Genomic DNA, 18,162 nt, shown 5'->3' on the forward strand with positions numbered 1-18,162 from the left:
GGAGGGTGTACTACCCAAATGGGGGTAGGAGGGGTAGGGTGATCAATTTTGCGAATCAAGGGGTGAGCATGCAGGGGAATACCGGGGTTCTATTAGTATAAAACAATGATGACTTGGGGGTAGGGTGATTTGGTTTCTTGGAAGATTTTGTGGGGTGGTTGACTCTCAGGTAGGGTAAAGGGTGTGGTAGGTGGAGAATGGGTGGGGTGGTGGGAGAGGGGTGGTCAGTTATCAGGGCAGTGGTCAAATTCTTTTTTCGCTTTTCATGGGTGCAGCATCTGGACTGCTGAAGCGAGGAGGAGGAGGAGGAGGAGGAGGAGGAGGAGGAGGAGGAGGCAAGAGAGGAGAAGAAGAGGTGCGTACTATCACTTGTCCCTCTGATTGACAGGATACCTCATGATGGTTTTGTCTGTTAGCTGCTGTCAGGTCTGCGAGATGAAACTTTCAATGGCACAACCGAATCCTTGAGCACCTGTGAAGAGAGTACGTGTCCTGCTGTCCCTGTCTTGTCCCTTACAAGTGGATCAGTCGACCAGGACGATCAATCATCTTGCACAACTTCGTCGTGGGACTCGTTGGATGAAGTACCCTTCGAGGTATGAAAGATCGCAAACATTACGATTATGATTGAGGCCTGCCGGTTTCCAGATTTCTCTTGAGATTGTTGAAGATGTTTTCATTCTAGCGTGTAAAGATATCGCAAAGCTTCACTGGAGTCATGACGGTTGGCTCCCTCTATCGTCTTTTCCGCAGCTGATCAAAGCGAGTGCAGAATACCTGAATGTGAACCTTCACGAGGCTGAGCTTTCGTTCCAAAGAGAAGAAAAGGTCCATGGCCATGACCTGTAGAAGAGGATGAGTTACAAGTATCGTCATGTAGGAGGCCTTTGAAGCTGAGCAAAGGGCCATGAAGGAGAAGATGGAGTATGAAGCGTCACTGCTACAGGTGCGCCAGTTTACAATGACAAGGCCTATGGTGATATTGACGGTCGTATATCAGATGCAAAAAGAGAGGGATGAGATGGTTGTTGCTGGTGAGAGAATGTCCGGACATTTTTGTGCTCTGTGAAAGATTTTGAGAACAGAGCGAGAGGCGCTGAAGGAGATAGAAGAAGCTGAAGAAGCTGAAAGAATGGCAGAAAAAGGTAGGACGTCCCGAAGATCCGTGTCCTGACGTCAACAACCTAGAGCTGAGAGAGGCGGAAGAGGCGGCAGTTGACTATCAGAAGGTGCGAGTGCACTTTCAAAGCTCGTCGATCATGAAGTGATCATGAAGTGCCGTAGGAGCTGCAAGAGGCCAAGGACGCAGAAGAATTCTTACGGGTGAAGAAGAAAGAGAAGCAAAATCTCAAACGCTCCCTTGCAAGTCTGCAAAGGTCAGTCCAGGAATGGCTGACGGTGACAGCGATCAATGAGCATTGCTGAAATACAGATTGGCCAACGAAGCAGAAGTAGCTGCCAACGAAGCTGAAGTCAGAGTATGCTTTCTTCACGTCTCGCCTCCCATGATAACAGTCCCGTTAGTCTGCAGCTGACGACAACAATGATAGCCTGAAGAAAGAATCCGATCGACTCCGGTGTGCGAGCTCATGTAGACTAAATCTTTGAGATGGCATGACACGTCACGTAAAGCATTCAGGCAATCATCGCAAGAAATCGAGAGACGCTGGCTCTCGAGGCCTTGCAGGAAGCGGAGAAAGAAGTGCAGGCAGCTGAGCTGATAGCAATCAAAGAGAGGCTGGAGGTAGAAGTTTCTAAGCACACCCTTGAGGCTCATCTGCTGCCAGGCTGACGAGGCTCAAAGACGAGCTGAGAAAGAGCTGAGAGAGGCAGAGGAAGCAAAGCTGCGGGCGATCAAGGTGAGAGCATCTCTTAGGTTCATCGGGTCAAAATCACCAACAGGAACGACAAGAGGCCGATGAGGCTCGCGCTCGATACGAAAAAGAGCGACGGGGTGCCAAACTCAAGCTCAATCCCAGCTGATTCTAATGCGTTGACAGAGTACGAGGAGGCTTACACCAACATGCTGAGAGAGCAGCAGGAGTTCGAAGAAGCGAAGGTGAATGAGGTTCATCTCGACCGATCTGATGGCTTCGAGCAGATCAAGGCAGAGAAGGAGCGGAGAGAAGCGGAGGCGGCGAAGTAGCAGCGAACTTCCGATGACTCGCCCGTCCCATCTCACTTGACTTGCAGGAGACAGATGGAAACAGCCATGGTGCTGATGACCTCCCAGCAGTGCGTGTCGGTGACTTGGCGTCCTGATGCTCCTTGAAGACCGCTGAAAGCTTATCCAGAAATCACTTGAGGCTCAGAGGCTAGTTTCGAGGGGGCTGAAGGTGAGATTCTGATCTCCTTGCCCTCCTCCTCATCCCTTCTAGATCATCCCCGACGACTACAAAACCCTCGAGGTACTCCCACCAACGACCATCCCTCCTAACGCGGCGCAAGGACGCGATTCTGAGCTTCCAGACCGGAGGAGGAGGGGGTGGGACGCTGGAGGTTTTTGTCCGGAGAGGTCAACCCGAGGCTTTCCTCCCCATCCTGTCTCTGACGACCACAAGGTCTTCATCGAGTGGCGAGAGACTCCGACGCGGAGGAAGTGGAGGTCAAGGATGGCGGCGAGTGAGGACTGGGCTGACCCTCATTCAGCTCAATCTGGCGGTGCGGATCTTCGGGGAGGATGGGGCCGGCCTAGAGGGCTCCCTGATCCTGTCAGGAAGGTAGGAACTGAGGCGGACAAGGTTATGACGACTTGGGCAGGTGAGGGATCGGGGACGATAGAGAACGTGCGGGTGGGAAGTTCAAACTGCTCGACTATCTTCGTTGGGGGAGGGGAGTGGGGAATCAGCAGGTGCAGCCTTGTGAGTGACAGAGCCTTGAGCTCAGTAGTCTCCTGTGCCGGCTCGTCAAGGCTGCAAGTAAGGGTCCGATGGAGGTGGCGAACGTATTCTGAGAGCATGTCAAGGTGGTGCACACGACGATCAGCGGTCTGAACGAGGACAGACAAGCTCGCACGGGGGTCCTGACGCACGACAACTCGGAGGCAAGACTGAGCGACTGTGTCGTGTGCTTCTGCTCCTCGAGGTGAGAAGGGCCTCGTTTTGTTCGCTCGCTCATGTCTTGCTGCAGCGCTCTCTCGCTGTCTGATGCATCCGCAATGCGGCTCGAGGTGACGTGGCATGTGTTTGGCCCGATGTTGATCGACTTCCCTCGCAGCGCTGTAGAGTCCACGATAGCAAAAGTCTGATCGACCGCGATCGGCGAGGAAGAAATCAAACCTGCGAGCTCGAGCTGAGAAACTGCCACGTGGACTGCGAGAAGGTGAGGGTGTGAGTTTGCAAACACTCGGGGCCTCATGACGGCAAAGGTCTGGAAGGAAGGAAGTTGCCGGGAGCAGGTCTTAGTGAACGATCACGGTCTAGACATTCTTGACGAGTGTCTTCGGGCATTGACATACTGGCGCTACAGGGAATCGATATGTCTTCTTCACATCTTCGCGAGAGGGGAACCTCTTGCCTGACGGCTGCCTCACGAGCCTTGAGTAAGCAGCACGAGCAAGATCAGATTTCCGGCACATCCAGTTCCCCCAGCAGCTCCTCAACCTGAAGAATCTTCAGCTTGAGGGTTGAGAAGGGAACTCTTTACATCTGGGAGAAGGTTACGATGTTTCGCCTGCTTGTAGGCATACCAGTCGCCATGTCCGCTGTCCCTGCATGGCTTCAGGCTCCGGATATCGTCTCTTGTAAGAAGGCCGACCTTCTCTGCGGAACCTCCCAAGCAGCATGCAGCTCGTCAGCTGCGCTGCTCCCTGCGTGTGTTGTGGGCTGCTGTTCGTTTTGTTCCTCATCAAGAAGTTGAGGAGAAGGAGATGCAAGATGAGGAAAAGGAGGCTGACTAGGAGGGAAAGAGCAGCATGAGGATCCACGAGTCACCGAGCTGTGGCTGATCTTTTCAAAGGAGCAGCCGTCATGGTCGATCACGATCGGCGCCGCGCGGGGGGGCAGGTCGTCTACGGAGATCTAGCAAGAGATGAGATGCAGCATGACGAGAGTGGCAGACCTCTTCGCTCTCCAACGAGCTGGATTCGTGAAGGGCCGACGACCCCAGCAGAGGGAGGCAGGTACTCACTGCATACTCACAGAGCTCGAGATAGTGGCGGCTCGTCTCGATGCTGCTGATGTCATTGCAAGAAGAGAGCCAGGTCAAGTCACCTCAAAGGCGTTTGGGTCTGGACAGATGATCGGAAGGCTTCAGAAACGCGCAACAAAAGCTTGCAGAGCTTCCGCAAGAGAGCCTCTGCCGTTTGACATTCAACATCCGTGGAGAATGAGCGAAGATTGGCTTCACCTTCACGTCCTTCCGCAGAAGTTCGTGACGATTTTGAAAGCTGCTGCCACCTGGCTTGCATGTCTGCTCTGGAAGAACAATCAGGAAGCAGCGGCGATATCATGTGACGTCACATGATGCGATGTGCCCCGTCGGCACATTCTGCTGCCTCTCTCGGGCTCAAGGTGAAGTCCAGCCTCTTGTCTCTGCTCATCACCGAGTGGAACTCTCCGATCATTGACTGATCGCTGGCGAGGTCGTAACAGAGGAAGGACGGCAACGACTCGCTTTGCGAGGGTTGAAACTCGCTCCTAGAGTCATCGAGATGCTGGAACTTGACTTTCCCTATGCCGAGATTGATGTCTTCGTCTGAAAATGTCAAGTTGAACAACCCATGGATCGCAGCATTCCAACTGGATCTTGTCAGGAGGACCTCCCAACTCGATCCCTTGCAACCCACCGGATCTCGGCGCACGCAGGAGCCAAGACAGCAGCAGGGGCCTTCATAGAAGCCATCCACTCATCCGCATGCTGCCGCAAGTGTGTCACTAGGCGGAAGACCTGAGGCAGGGGCGAAGAACCTCCAACTGCACGTTCGATCTCTGGGCACGTGCTGATCCTAAGGACGCAAAGGCTCTTGACAACAACGCCCGATTCCTTCCAACACGCCTCAGGCCATGTCAGATGCAAAATCCCTTGACCTCCGCACACTCCGCATGCTGTCTTCTTCTCTGCTGCTCGTTCCACGATCTCTGGGCAGGGAGGAATCCAGGAAGATCGAAGGAGGAGAAACTGATTGAGAAGCAGACATGGGGTACAAGATTGATGACATGTTGCACTGCCGATGAAGGAAGGTACTTGCTGTTCACACTGCCGATGAAGGAAGGTACTTGCTGTCAAAAGACAAGTTCACCTCAAAGGTAATTGTGAAAGCAATAAAAAACGATCTAAATATGTCGAGGGACCAAACAAGAATATGTCATTATTTCCTTCTTTCTTTCGTCCTAATATCAAGCATTCTCTACCTTCCTTCATCATGATATCAAGATATCTATCTTCCTTCATCATGACATCAAGATATCTATCTTCCTTCATCATAATATCAAGCAATCTCTACCTTCCTTCATCATAACATCAAGCTATCTCTCTGCTATCTCTGCCCTGTGCATCGATGAAAGTTTGTGGGAACCCTTTCTGCTTGCTTTGACCACTCGTTTTCGTTGGCCGTATTTTCTATCTACCTGATGCTGCCCTCCTCAATCATTACGACGTCTTTCTGAGGCAAGCGCGTTTGATCTCTTGTTCTCACCGGCAACGCACTGAGTCACGTGGCACTGCCACGGTCACGAGTCCAGGAGCCTGGTCGGACGGTCCGCCGGCCGCGGGCCCCCGGTCGGTTGAACTGAGTTGAACCTCAGCCGCTTGATCGGATCCTGGATCGGATCCAACCTAACCAAACTCGGACGGCCTTATGAAGCCTTGAAGCCTTGCTGGCACTGAGGAGTGACTCTGCACTGATTGCACTTCTCACTGCCAACGGGGTGCACACTGAGGGCTCCGGCCCCCCCGGCCCGCCGGGCTTTGCGGCGGCGTGACCGTACTACCGTACGGCGGTGCGGCCCCGGCACGGCCCGACTACGGCGGTCACCCGGCCGGGCCCGGGCCTGGACTCCTTGCCCGGGTCAGGGCGGGCTGACTCGGGGCGCTAATCTTTGCTTGGGGGGTGTTCACTGGTAGTGAGAGGGTGGGGTGGAGTGATGGGGTGGGTGGTACCATAGTGGCTGGGGTAAACTAAAAGATAGTCGGAGCGGCTCTCAGGGACGGGCACTACTACAGCAGGGGTGGTACAAAGCGGCAGATGAGACACAAATGGGGGTAGGGTGATATGGGAGGGGTGATTGCAAGGGATGGTCGGAGAAGGGGGTGTGGAGTGACGTCGGATGAGAGTATTTTGTTTTGAAGATGCTACAGCGGCTCACGACGAGAGTATTTTGTTTTGAAGATGCTACAGCGGCTCACGACGAGAGTTGATGATAGATATGAGATGATAGATATGAGATGATAGATATGAGATGATTAGATATGAGATGATAGATATGAGATGATAGATATGAGATGATAGATATGTATGATAGATATGAGATGATAGAGATTAATGATGATATGCATGCGATGATAGGCGATAGAGATGGTCGTCGTAGAAAAAGAGATGAAAGGCTGAGATAGAGGTAATAGAGACAGTGAAGTGATGATCGACGGCATGAATGAATGATGAATGAGAGAGTTAGACAATGATGGTAGAGATTATGAGACACGTACAGAAATGTCAGGCCTGAATCGGAGAAGATGAACATGAAGATTCAGATGATAGATATGCCAATGAAGATAGGCTAGAAGGTGATGATGGTCAGATTTCATCACCTGTGGAGGGGACGATGAGAGTGATGCATGACGATAGCTACGGCGATGAAGTTGTATGGCGATATGATGTTCTTTGCGAGTGAACCTGATAATTTGCAGGAGAAGATGGAGAGTATGCTGGATCGATCAGATCTACGATCTCCAGGAGAGGCTGGATTGGACGAAGAGACGAAGATGGAGAGGATGGTTCAAAACAAAGTAGATGCCATAGAAAATGTGCTTGAAACTCTTCGATTACGAGTCTTCTGACAGCGAGTTGCAGATTGTGGTTGCTGGCAGTGAGCGTAAATATCTAGTATGCATATTCACGCTTGGTTGCGATCCGAACAGCAACGTTCTTTCTGACAGATCTCTCAAATTCATGCGCGATTGCGGTTCGTCATGCTCATGCAGCCACTATGATGAGCTCGACTGAGTCCTCGTGCAGGAAGTGACGCTAAGACCATCGAAGAAGCGAGATGCTGCCCTTCCTTCCGAACGTCTCTGCTTAAACGTTTTGCTGAATGCAACAAGAAGGCAAAATACGACATTTCATCTGACATGGATGGTGATGGATTGTTTACAGGTATTTGAAGAATGGAAGAAGCACAAAACAAAGAGTCAACCACTGCAACTCAGGAGGTTTATGATCCTATCGCGTCCTGTATTCTTCTACTGCTGCTCTGTTCAAGATGCTGAAATTTTGCAGTTTGACCAATCAGATGGAACTTTAGATCAGTACGGAAACGTGCAAAGACAAGTTGTGATCAACACTTACAATGACGTGTGGGATGCCTTCTTCTTTCGTTGCCTCTGACAGCATTTCAGATTTTGGAGAGTATGTATGATGCTGTAGATAATCCAACCCAACAGGTGAGAAGCGGCGTTTGCTCTGAGGCGAGGTTGACTCTCCTCCAGGAGGCGCCACAAGGAAGCAATCAAGCGGGAACGGAGGAGGAGGGTGCTGGATACGTTGATAACCGTGATCACCGTCAACAATTCAGTGCCGATGCGCTCTCGCAGGATGACACGAAGCCGGAAGGGGACGAGGAGCTCCCTTTTGGCCCTTTTGTGAATGCCCATCAGAACGTGAATGTGAATGATTTAGTCAACAATGGAATGTTAGGAGCAGGAAAGCAGAAGAAAGGTGCAAGGAGCGTTGGCGCGGTACTGTCTGACAGTGAGTTTCAGATCTTCTTGTACGCTCGCGTGAACCTGCTCCTGCTCTACACAAACGAATGATATCTTCCTTCAAGGCCTGCTTCCCGTGAAGGCAAACTCGTTGAATCTTGCTTCATTGATTGTCTCTCAGATGTTTTGGACCGCATTCCCAGATGTTAGATGATGATATTTTGAATCCTGGTAAGTCAAACTATTCGCTTTCTTTGATTTCAGGTGACGTTGCGATCGGCAAGGCCATACTGTTGCAAAAATGCGGAAGCAACCTGGAAGAGCAGGGGAAAACAAGCAGCAGGTGAATGGTGACTGATGGGCTTCACAGCACTGCTGAGCGATGACTAGCAGCATGAAGCCAAGACACCTGAGCGAGAGATGTCAAACGCTGCAGCAGACTTGAACATCTCACCAGGATTCGACGGGAACTCATACCGCCACCTTCTTGACTCGTCGATCTCCAGCCCGTACCAGCAGATCAATTCTCAAGCGGTGCGACGTGAGCAAGAGCTTGTGAGCATGGCTGACTACTGTTGTCATCAGATGTTGATGTATCAAGCCAAGAGCCCGCCTCGTCTAGAAGCCAAGGTTGAAGATCTAACAAGGTACTGCCGGAACTTTGATGTTGACCTGTGACATGATGGCTTGCAGTGAAGGCATAGAGCATGAAAGCAAACATGTAAACACAAGCGCTTTCTTCAATTCAGTTGTCCCCTCAAGAAATCAAGGCGTAGATGAAGTACAAGGGACTTCACCAAGTGTCAACTTGTTGAGTTGTTCACAGATACAAAACAAAGCACAAGATGAAATGGATCAGGTTGCGAATCAATGGAGCAAGGTCATGATCCTTTCAAGGAATTCGAATGCTTACAAAGGGTTGCAGATTGCAACGGCTGATAACCGATCAGTGGCGATAGGCGTACAATGTTAGGGTTCACAAAAAGTTAATCTTCTCAGGCATTCCATTTCATCAGAATTTTTCACAAAATTCTTGTACTGTAAACGTTCATGTTGTCGATTCTCAAAGTCTTTTCTGCAACTCACGTAACTTGGAATAGACTTGTAGCAGTCGTCGTAGTATCGGTCTTGCTGGACTGCTTTGACTGCAGTAGCTGTAGCAGGTCTTGTCGCAAGAGGAGTAGATGTATCCCTGTTGCGGTGCCCCCGTTGACAGCGCGTCTGATATGCAAAAGTTCCTGCAGCACTTGAAGCAATCGGAGCTAGCTCCTGTCGCCCTCTCATTGTTGCAGCTGTAAAACGACTGCGCAGCATCGTTACAACAGCTCAAGGGCCCCGCAAGGCCTCCATGCTCACCGGCACGTTGGTGTACAGCAAGGAAGCAGACAGCGAGATTCGGTTCCGCTGGTTCGACACTTGTACTGTCAGGGTCGCCTTCACGCTTCGCTCCTGCGTGTTGACATTCTGCCTCACAAGGGGCATGGGAGGCACTTGGCAGAGGAGTTTGCTGTCCGATACCCACGTGACAGACTGGCAGGGCAGCTGTAAATGCCGTCAGCCGTCGTTCCCTCAAGCTTCACTGACCTGCTTGCGTGTGGAGACGAGAACCTGACTGGGAGCTTGCCAAGTGAACTTGTATCGACTCGCCAACACCTTCTGGTACTGCTGTTGAGGTCCGAAGTTCCTCCCCAGGATGGTGACGGTGGTCATGCCGTGATAGTCGACGCTGTTTGGCGAGACTGACAAGATGGCAGGGGCATTGTATCCATACGAGTGACTTTGTACAGTCGCGACTCCGTGCCAGTAGACCGTCAGGTCTTGGAAGGAACCGACGCCCGGTGGAGCGATGCAGACAATCGCTGGGATGGGGTTGGGAGGAACCCAGTCAGCGCAGAGGGTGTCAGCATTGTTGGTACCACTGACAGCCTTGAACACGATGCTGCATGCTGTGGCAAACGTCTCCGGGGAGGAGGGAGACTGTCGGACGGAGACAGCAAGGTACTGAGAGTTGATGACTGTGTCTTGATCTGTAGGAGTTGAGTCGATGTTGGACAGGTTGGCAGCTCCGAGGATGCCTGACGGGCCTTGTCTGTCGACGTCAGAGGGCAGCATGTAGTATCCCTGGATCGTGATCACGTTTCCTCCTGACGTCTGTCCCTTTGCTGGGCCCACGGGGATGGGCAGCGACTTATAAGCCGTTATGATCTGCGTCGAACGGTCTCAGCCTTGACCTCTGGCTCCTCCCCCACCTTGATGTTCGAGTCCGTCGACGCACAGGTGCCGGTCTTGAGCTGGGCATTCAGAGGACAGTAGGGGCCTAGAGCGAGGTCAGCTGGTCGTCTCGCCTCCAAGCCATACGTGACATACCGACTGAGGTGTTGCAGAGAAAGGAGAGGTACTGGGGAACTTCACAGCCGCACTGCTTGGAGACTGCAGCGGTCCTGTAAACGCTTCCAGCTGTTGACAATGTTCAGGTCGTCTCTACCCCGACAACTCCAGCTGTTCTTTACCGTCTCGGTTCACCCGATACTGCGTGAGACCATACTTGCCCGAAAGATAATTGCCAACTCGATCCATTTCCTGCAGCGAGAGAGACTCGTTGTAGATCAGTAGCTCCGCAAGGTCGATCGTTCCGAACCCTGCAGCTCCTCGTCATGTTGTCACTCTCACGTCACCATTCAACACCAGCAGACGCCCTGTTTGCTTGATCCAACACTCCAAGTCGAAGTTGTTGAATTGCCGGGGGGGTGGCGTTGACGACACTGAGGGGAGGGGTGGGAGAGGCTGGAGAAACGAAGTGAGGGGACGTCGCTTGTTAAGTGAGATGTACCAACAAACCCATCGATGAAACCTTCTGCCAGGCTGCCGTTCACTCGCAGAGACACGATATGCCAGTTGTTGGAGCTCTGATAAGATCGGGCACCTGATGGCCCCCATAGATCTAGACATGCTGTTGGGATGCTGCGGTCCCATTCATCTCCTGCATCCAATCCTGCAGTTCATTCACCTCGAAAAGCTGCAGCCTCCCTGAGCCGAGCAGACAGCAGCGCAACTGTTATCGTCGAGCTTCTCTCCGTACTCCAACTGTGATATTCAAACATCAAATCCTGTATTTTGATACTGTGCATGGCTTTGCGTACGTTGAGGGTTGAGAAGGATGTGATTCGCCCCTGCTCGCATTGAGGACAACTAGTCCCCGAGCATCCCAACCCTTGCAGGCCTGAGTTGTTGACGCAGCTCGTGCAGGAGGAGAAGAGCGACAGACTAGCCAAGGAGTTGCTCGCGGAGCTCTGTGCGATCGTGTCAGGAGAGAAGAATGCAAGCAAGCAAGCGTCACTTCGGCTAGGTTGAGAATGCCCATCACTCCTGTATCGCCCACGTTTTGATGTGTGCGAACAACAAGGAAGATGGTGTATCTGAGAGACACAGGCATGACTGAGGAAGCAGCCGAAGTTCAAACCTGTTCTGTTGGAAGGGGTTCGTCTCGAAACCTGTCCCTATCACTCAATTGCTGCTTGACTCTCTATGATCGCAAACCTGCTTGCCCGTTGGTTTCCATCTGCAGAAATTGACCTGAGGAAACGCCTCAGCCATACAAGCGGCGACTCGAGGCTTTACCTTGCGTGCCCTCAGTGTTATTTCGAGAGAATCGAACTACCCCCCATCCATTCAAGACGTTGGCCTGATACGTCGGTTGCCTAGTCGTCGAGCTTCGTTAGTCGTCCCACGTGCTGAGGTAGAATGGTATGCTCTACCACATTGACACGTTCTGAACCAGTTTCTCGTTGGCTTCATTGGCTGTGAAGTTTGACTGAGATGTCTCCCTTTCAAAGATTTCGGAATGTCACTCGCCTCCCACGAGAATCTTCTGCTGGGAGCAGGACGAGGTTGAGGGCATTCCGTTGTAGCAGATGTTCGCGACGTTCTGCCTGCACGAGGACGAGGCTGAGACTCAAGCGAGAAGGATCGGATCAGTCACACCATTCGCTGACGGAGCTTCCGCTGGCAACCTTGTCTCGCAGGAAGACATCAGGCGTGTACCAGAACCTTGAAGCCGTTAGGGCGGTCACTAGCGGAGGGGCCCACCTCAGGTTAGGATGATAGGCGTTGGGCTGCTTGTATCTGCTGCCCCGTCAGAGCCGGCGGAAGTGACGGGAACTCGCCTGGTCGTCAACGTAGTCGGTAGCTTGACACCTCCCACGCTACTGCCAGGAGGAAAGTAGGACGAGCTGCGGACAAGAGTGAGGCTCCCCTAGCAACACAAGTGAAGAGAAAGTGAGGAGAAGAGCGAGTGAGGAGAAGAATTTGATCAAACGGTTCTAAACGTGTCCACATACCTGCCTGTAATGACAGAGAGGGAAACATCCGACCATTGTGTTGATGTGGAGTGTATCATGGACACGAGTATCATGATCCTCCAGGTCATGCTTGGCTCCACGTTTCTCTCTTGCTTCCTTCCCATCACAGGCACCTGTGTCTGTGCCCACCTTGTCGTCCTGGTCTACCTTCTCCTCTCACCTCCCCGCTTCTCACCTTCCCTCCCTCTGTATGGCTACCTCGCTAATTGTTTTTGACTCGTCTGCCTACATATTTCTACCTGCAGCTGTTTCCTCCTCTCCTCTCCCCTCCTCTCCTCTCCTCTCCTCTCTCCTCCTCTCCTCTCCTCTCCTCTTCTCCTCCCCTTGCATCCTCCTTTCATCCCCTTGCATCCTCCTCTACCCTCTCCTGCGTTCTTCCCCCATCTAGTCCGCTTTTTGTAGGGCCAGTAAACTGCAACCTTATCCTGAGAAACTATTCCTGTCCCGTCTTAAGTCACATGCTGATAAGTTTCGCCGGACACACTCGACATTTCAGATCTGAGGTGGGCATATAAATTTATTTTCGCCGGATTAATGGGGAACGTCACGGCGTTGCTCGTCTGGCTGATGCCATAACAGGAAGGTATCCAGCAGAAGCAGAGAAGTCCACCGGCTGCAAGGACGTCAGACGACAAACATGGCGGCGAGTCGTCAAGGCAACTCACTGCTTGATGGACTGCAGGCACTTGTGCAGGAAGTGTTTCTTGTCTATCAGGAACTTCCAACCTCAAGCAAACTTTTATGAAGCCTGGCAGACCATGACTTCATATGATACCTTTGACTATCTTTGGAATGACAACTCCCCATGCATGTGCCTCCCCCAAAGGCCTTTCTCTTGCTCCTAGGGGTAACGTCATGTCAACGATGAAGCATTCAAGTACTACTCTTCCTCTTGATATTGTCAAGAATTGTATTCCTTGTTTGATTTTCACCCTCTTAGAGACATACCTGCAAAAACAAGATTAAGCATCATTGAAAGGCCGTTTGAATATTTCCTGACATTTTCCACTCATTGAAGCTCTCGAGAACTCCTTTTGGCATCCAGACATTCAATATCTGAGATTGTGGATGTAATTACTCATTGTCAGAAAGTTTCTTAATTTAGGTTCACCTGAAGAGAATGATAGTGGGAACTGAAGAATGCATATGTCAATCATTGCCGTCTTAGGATTTGAACGCAGAATCAGTGTGAGGCTTGCTATACTTGCCTGCCACTGAAGTCTCGTTGAAGAGCAATAAATTCCTATCAAAGTACATCGATCAGTTGGACAATTATACCACAGTCTCTGTCACATTGATGCGCTTTAATTCCTGTCGAATATGAAGCTGTATAGAACACGTAAGTATTGTACACCAGTGATTTGAAATCGATCTGATACTTGTCTTCCCCTAACAACCATCAATTGTTGTTTCATGTTCAGCGACTACCATAGCAATCGCATATCAGAGTCAGTAAGTTGTTTCTTATCTTCAGATTGAAGAACCCGAATTATTGTATCACTTGCTTCACTTAAAATCTTCATCCGACGTATATCTACGATGAAGTGGATTGAAAACATGAAATCGTTGCTTGCAGAAGTTCTCACCTAAATCAACACTTGCGTCTTCTGTATCAGGCATTGTTGATCTTTTGATCTTTGACAACAATCAAGAGCTCGGGATGTTGCGCATTACAAACCTCGGAGCCAAAGCGCTTCTTATCTTCATCCCACTCTCCGTAAAATCTGTCTAAGTCTTCTATCTGGTCAACAAACATCTCGTGAGATGATTTAAGAGTTTGATTGCAGGGATGAGCAGTTAAACACCATTTCTGCAACGGCGCCGAGATTCTTGACGAGAAGGTGCTTCTTGTAATTCAGCCACCTGATGAGATCTCAGCCTCAAAGAGGACAACTCATCTTGAGATTCAACAGTATGTCGACTTCATCCGCGCTCCCCGCCGAATGGGAGTGAAACCCTTGCTCTTCCTTCCAGAGCTGATATCAGCGAAACAAACACTTGCGGTTGCCTTAGAGTGTTTCTACTTCATGCGCACTCGAAGGTTCCTTGCTGTGGATAATTCTGGCTACTTGAACATCCCGTTCTCTGTTTTCCTATCAAGATATGTTCACACGTTGTGTATAGGTTACATCCGAGATCTTGACCATTTCTCTTCGGCTGCTATCTCTTATCATCCTTCGTTTTCTCAGTTTGTCTTCTCTCTAAAAGTAATGTCAGATTGGTAGTTGGTGTCCTGCCAGCTCGAGCAAGATACCAGACGGTTTCCCGCATCTTCATTTCTCCTCCTAATCAGCTGCGTTACATGATGTTGCTTTGCATCTCCTGTAACCCGCAAAGATCAGGCTAGTGAAGACATGAGAAGAAGCACCAGGACCGTCGCTCCACATCCTATCCACGATTTCTTGTAGACTGTCCTCCAACCTTGAGTCATCGTCTAGCGCTGTACAGACGTCTTGAGACAAAGGACATGGTCGAGGTGATGAGAAGTACCATCAGTCAAGGCTGAGATCTTGTCTTCGATGTATTCTTCTACCCCCCCCTTCCTTCCCACATCACTCCTGCTTATGCCACTCCGCTTCTGCATCCCGGACCGTTGACCGAGCCGGGGGGGGGGAGTCGAGTCAGAGTCAAGACATCAGGGTTACGGTTATGGACTTCTGGAATTTAACGGATTAATAACGAGCTGTAACGATCAACGGCTTGTCTGCATCATGGCTGGGGCGAGGGGCGACGTTATGGTACAGGGGGAGGCTGAGAGGCTGGTGGAGGAGATTCGAGTGTTCGGAATCGAAGAGATCGGGCTGAAAGCGTGGACGAAGCAGCACCAGGTCATCGAGAAGCTGAACATGCAGGCCCAGATCAGCGTCATGAACCAATCCGATGAGTATGTTGTAGAGGCCCTGATAGACCACGAGAAGATTTCAACATTGATCCACTGCCTGATTGTATGTGAGGTATGGAAGGACACAGTGCTGGTAAAGGTACAGCAAGACTTAGCAAGCTCTCATTACGTCAAGCTCTACCTCATCATGTACCATGAAGCTGTCATCCTCGGTTTACTCGAGAAAGCCTTCTACCATTCGTCGGCCGTGAGCATGGCGGGAGATAGTCTCATCGAGCTCTCAGATTACTGCTATAGGAAGACTGTTTATCTTAACAGCTTTCACTCTGATACTGAAGAAGAATCACCCAAGAGAGATCAAATTCTCAATATGAAAGACATTGAAAGATTGGAGGAACAAAAGAAGAAAATTGACTTCTCATGTGCTATCAGTGCTCTGACAGTGTTGCGGTTCATTGTCGAAAATGCCGAAACTGTTCCCATATCTGTTTTGAGCAGATTGCTCACCGAACAGGTAGAGATCACTTGGTTTGAAACCCCTTCGCTGATGCCTTTTTGCAAGGACATTATGCAAACGTTGATACCCTTATTAGATGATGCACCGTGGACTCGGAAGAAGGACAAAGTGATAGAGAAATACGAGGATGGAAAATGGATAGAGGTTTCTCAGGATGATTTACACCGAATTTCAAAAACAGAGGCACAGGTTTGAGATTGAACAATTTCTCAACAACAGTGATTTGTGTCCAGGTTTGGTTGACTCTGAACTGCCTTCTCCTACATCCTGAATGCCGAAGAAAATATGAATGGACTGAGAACAGAAAGTCCCTCGTCATGAAATTGAGCAAATACTTCAACGAGCTCCTTATTGATCAAGTAACTAATGCATTTTTGTTGTCTACGGTTGATTTGCCTGTAGCTCCCCATTCTGTCTGAGATGAGAAGGTTGGTTGAAACTCTTGCATTCAGTGCACCCAATTCAGGGACAGAACCGCGATCTGTCGTGATAGAACAGATTCCTGAACTCCGAGATAAGATTATGCGGGTGAATCGCTCGATTACCTGTAGCGATTGTATGACTGGTTGTGGCCAGAGCGATTTCAAGGCGATCGCTGCGATGTTTAAGTCCAAAATGCAGAACGAAAGCCCGGAAGATCAGAAGGTGATTCTCCTTTTGAATCTTGAACGAGTTGAAGGGAACCACTGACAGGCGGAGATGAGTGAGCTAGCCGCAATGTATGACATGCTGAATGTCGAAGATTTCATGGAGGTAGGACCAACATGCTTCTTTGCATGCAATCGTGACCCAGTACTGTTCAGGACCCGAAATGTGCTGTCTGTGGAGCGCCTGCGGAGAAACGTTGCTCGAAGTGCAAGATGGAATGGTACTTGAGAAATCGGATTATGATGAAGTGGTCTGACAGTGGTCAAGGTATTGTGGAAGGAAATGTCAAGTAGCAGCATGGAAGAAGCACAAGCCCTTTTGCGAAATGATCTCAGGTATTTCCTTGGTTTCAAATGTTTGTACATTGAATTCTAGAACTCTACAGGACTAGCTGATGAACGCAAAGGGAGCGAGGGGGCTCCATGTACTAGCAACGAGGATTCTGCTCAAAAGAACAGCTATCATCAAATAGAAATTCTAGACTGAGTACAAGTTTGTCTTCAACACGTACTTCCATAACACACTTTTATGCCTTGACTCGGCTGAATCTTTGACTCTAATTCATGGCCTTCAAACCGATGTATCTTCATACTCCGTGAGGAGAAAGCAGTTCGCGTTCTTTTCCATGTATCGCAAGAACTCGACGAGCCGTGGGTGCAAATTCTTTGCCGTAACCTCAGAGACATTTGCTTTCGCGAGAATTGAAGGCAACTTGACAATGAGACGCAGCAAGTGTTCTCCTCCATAGATCTCGCTTGCTGGAGTCTTGCCCTTACTCCTCCTGATCTTTTCGTACTGGTTTCTTTCCTGTTGATAAAGTAGCATCATGCTGAGAGCCTTGTCAAAATATTCCCGCAACCCATCAGTCATTTCTTTCAATATTTCCGCCTCCACTGAAGTGGGAGGCTTATTGTTTGTTTTCACGAACGAGACAAGAATTTCCTTGACTGAAGGACTACGAGGCAAAGGCACTAACTTTTCGCTGTGCACCTGCTCAGCTTCCTTCATCAGATGCACTTGAAGCGTATGGGGAATGATCAAGGTAATCACTGGTTTGGTTGATTCAACAGTGTGGATAAAGTCATCCCCTGGTTGGGAGCTTTTGCCGTTGCTGCTTGCAAGACTTTCCTTTAACCTTGCAGACAGCTCATTTTGCACCTTGCGACTCTCTTCATTATCAGGGTAGAGCATTGCTTCTTTGACCCATTCATCCCACCTCGCTTTCCAGCCTTGATAATGTACGTAGTATTCCCAGTTCAGCCCCACCTTACGCATTTTCAAGATCTTCGCTGCATACAATTGTCCCCTGTTCAACGCCAGCAAGAGTTGATTCAAGGCATACTTGCAATCCCCTACCACGAGATCATCTTTACTCGGAGGGGGAGCGGCAGCTGCTACTTCGCGTTTCTGCTTTTTGGATGGCGGCATTAAAAATACCTTAAAAGAACGAGTCAGATGAGATTAGATAAAATTTTTGTAGAGAAAACATATCAGGATCAGGAGCAAGGAGCAGGAAAAGCGGGGCGAGCAGGAGCAGGATCAGGAGCCAGGAGCAGCAGGGATAGGCGTGCAGAGCGAGGAGGAAGGGGAGGAGGAGGAGGAGGAGGAGGAGGAGGAGGAGGAGGAGGAGGAGGAGGAGGATCGGGAGGAGCGGGAGGAGCGGGAGGAGCAGGAGGAGGAAGGAGGAGGAGGAGGAGGAGGAGGAGGAAGGGGATCGGGAGGAGCGGGAGGAGCAGGAGGAGGAATGAGGAGGATGAAGGAGGAGCAGGAGCACGGATCAGGAGCAAGGGAGCAGTTATGTGGATAAGTACGGAACAATGGAAAAATGATTCAGAGTATCACCGCCTGCTCGCGATCATCCTGAAGACTCTAGTACAGTTCGAGGATGTCAACCAGAAGTTCATATGGATCCGCGTAGCAGACCTCCTGCTCTTCTGCTT

At 50.3% G+C, this 18,162-nt stretch overlaps 5 protein-coding genes across 5 annotated transcripts; 3 read left to right on the forward strand and 2 right to left on the reverse strand.

Annotated features, from left to right (window-relative positions):
* Nucleotides 1-718: 718 nt before the first annotated feature.
* GUITHDRAFT_135755 (hypothetical protein) lies at nt 719-4,464 on the forward strand (the record flags this gene model as incomplete). Its single annotated transcript, XM_005836465.1, has 22 exons — nt 719-724; nt 754-828; nt 881-946; nt 1,140-1,229; nt 1,285-1,376; nt 1,433-1,478; nt 1,525-1,577; nt 1,633-1,744; nt 1,788-1,859; nt 1,903-1,954; nt 2,001-2,059; nt 2,102-2,142; nt 2,194-2,245; nt 2,295-2,336; nt 2,379-2,861; nt 2,966-3,084; nt 3,130-3,169; nt 3,217-3,321; nt 3,469-3,541; nt 3,683-3,742; nt 3,964-4,120; nt 4,191-4,464. 22 exons carry the CDS (start codon nt 719-721, stop codon nt 4,462-4,464), a joined length of 2,169 nt encoding a protein of 722 aa, XP_005836522.1.
* A 2,382-nt stretch (nt 4,465-6,846) lies between these two features.
* Nucleotides 6,847-7,813, forward strand: GUITHDRAFT_151401 (hypothetical protein). The gene is made up of 5 exons (XM_005836466.1): nt 6,847-6,963; nt 7,010-7,263; nt 7,313-7,512; nt 7,556-7,599; nt 7,645-7,813. Exons 1-2 carry the CDS (start codon nt 6,853-6,855, stop codon nt 7,160-7,162), a joined length of 264 nt encoding a protein of 87 aa, XP_005836523.1. The 5' UTR covers nt 6,847-6,852; the 3' UTR covers nt 7,163-7,263; nt 7,313-7,512; nt 7,556-7,599; nt 7,645-7,813.
* Nucleotides 7,814-7,983: 170 nt separating this feature from the next.
* On the reverse strand, nt 7,984-9,783 carry GUITHDRAFT_151402 (hypothetical protein; the record flags this gene model as incomplete). The annotated part of the gene is made up of 8 exons (XM_005836467.1): nt 7,984-8,200; nt 8,248-8,391; nt 8,443-8,504; nt 8,551-8,638; nt 8,684-8,737; nt 8,783-9,160; nt 9,214-9,399; nt 9,442-9,783. Coding segments are annotated over 3 exons (768 nt in total), but the record flags the coding sequence as incomplete, so codon positions are not given.
* Nucleotides 9,784-14,918: 5,135 nt separating this feature from the next.
* GUITHDRAFT_93215 (hypothetical protein) lies at nt 14,919-16,727 on the forward strand. Its single transcript, XM_005836468.1, has 8 exons — nt 14,919-15,571; nt 15,620-15,763; nt 15,808-15,933; nt 15,977-16,219; nt 16,268-16,327; nt 16,378-16,442; nt 16,490-16,557; nt 16,608-16,727. The coding sequence occupies exons 1-8, from the start codon at nt 14,927-14,929 to the stop codon at nt 16,706-16,708; spliced, it is 1,452 nt and encodes a 483-aa protein (XP_005836525.1). The 5' UTR covers nt 14,919-14,926; the 3' UTR covers nt 16,709-16,727.
* A 250-nt stretch (nt 16,728-16,977) lies between these two features.
* Nucleotides 16,978-17,662, reverse strand: GUITHDRAFT_151404 (hypothetical protein; the record flags this gene model as incomplete). Its single annotated transcript, XM_005836469.1, has 1 exon — nt 16,978-17,662. A coding segment is annotated over exon 1 (542 nt), but the record flags the coding sequence as incomplete, so codon positions are not given.
* Nucleotides 17,663-18,162: the final 500 nt, after the last annotated feature.

Source organism: Guillardia theta (genome assembly GCF_000315625.1).
Source record: "Guillardia theta CCMP2712 unplaced genomic scaffold GUITHscaffold_17, whole genome shotgun sequence".
Taxonomy (NCBI): Eukaryota; class Cryptophyceae; order Pyrenomonadales; family Geminigeraceae; genus Guillardia; species Guillardia theta.

Coding starts and splice junctions, on each gene's coding strand:
- GUITHDRAFT_151401 (XM_005836466.1), top strand. CDS start 6,853: ATGGAGAGTATGCTGGATCGATCAGATCTACGATCTCCAGGAGAGGCT. Junction 6,964..7,009: donor AAGTAGATGCCATAGAAAAT/GTGCTTGAAACT, acceptor AGCGAGTTGCAG/ATTGTGGTTGCTGGCAGTGA.
- GUITHDRAFT_93215 (XM_005836468.1), top strand. CDS start 14,927: ATGGCTGGGGCGAGGGGCGACGTTATGGTACAGGGGGAGGCTGAGAGG. Junction 15,764..15,807: donor TTTCAAAAACAGAGGCACAG/GTTTGAGATTGA, acceptor ATTTGTGTCCAG/GTTTGGTTGACTCTGAACTG. Junction 16,220..16,267: donor AAAGCCCGGAAGATCAGAAG/GTGATTCTCCTT, acceptor AACCACTGACAG/GCGGAGATGAGTGAGCTAGC.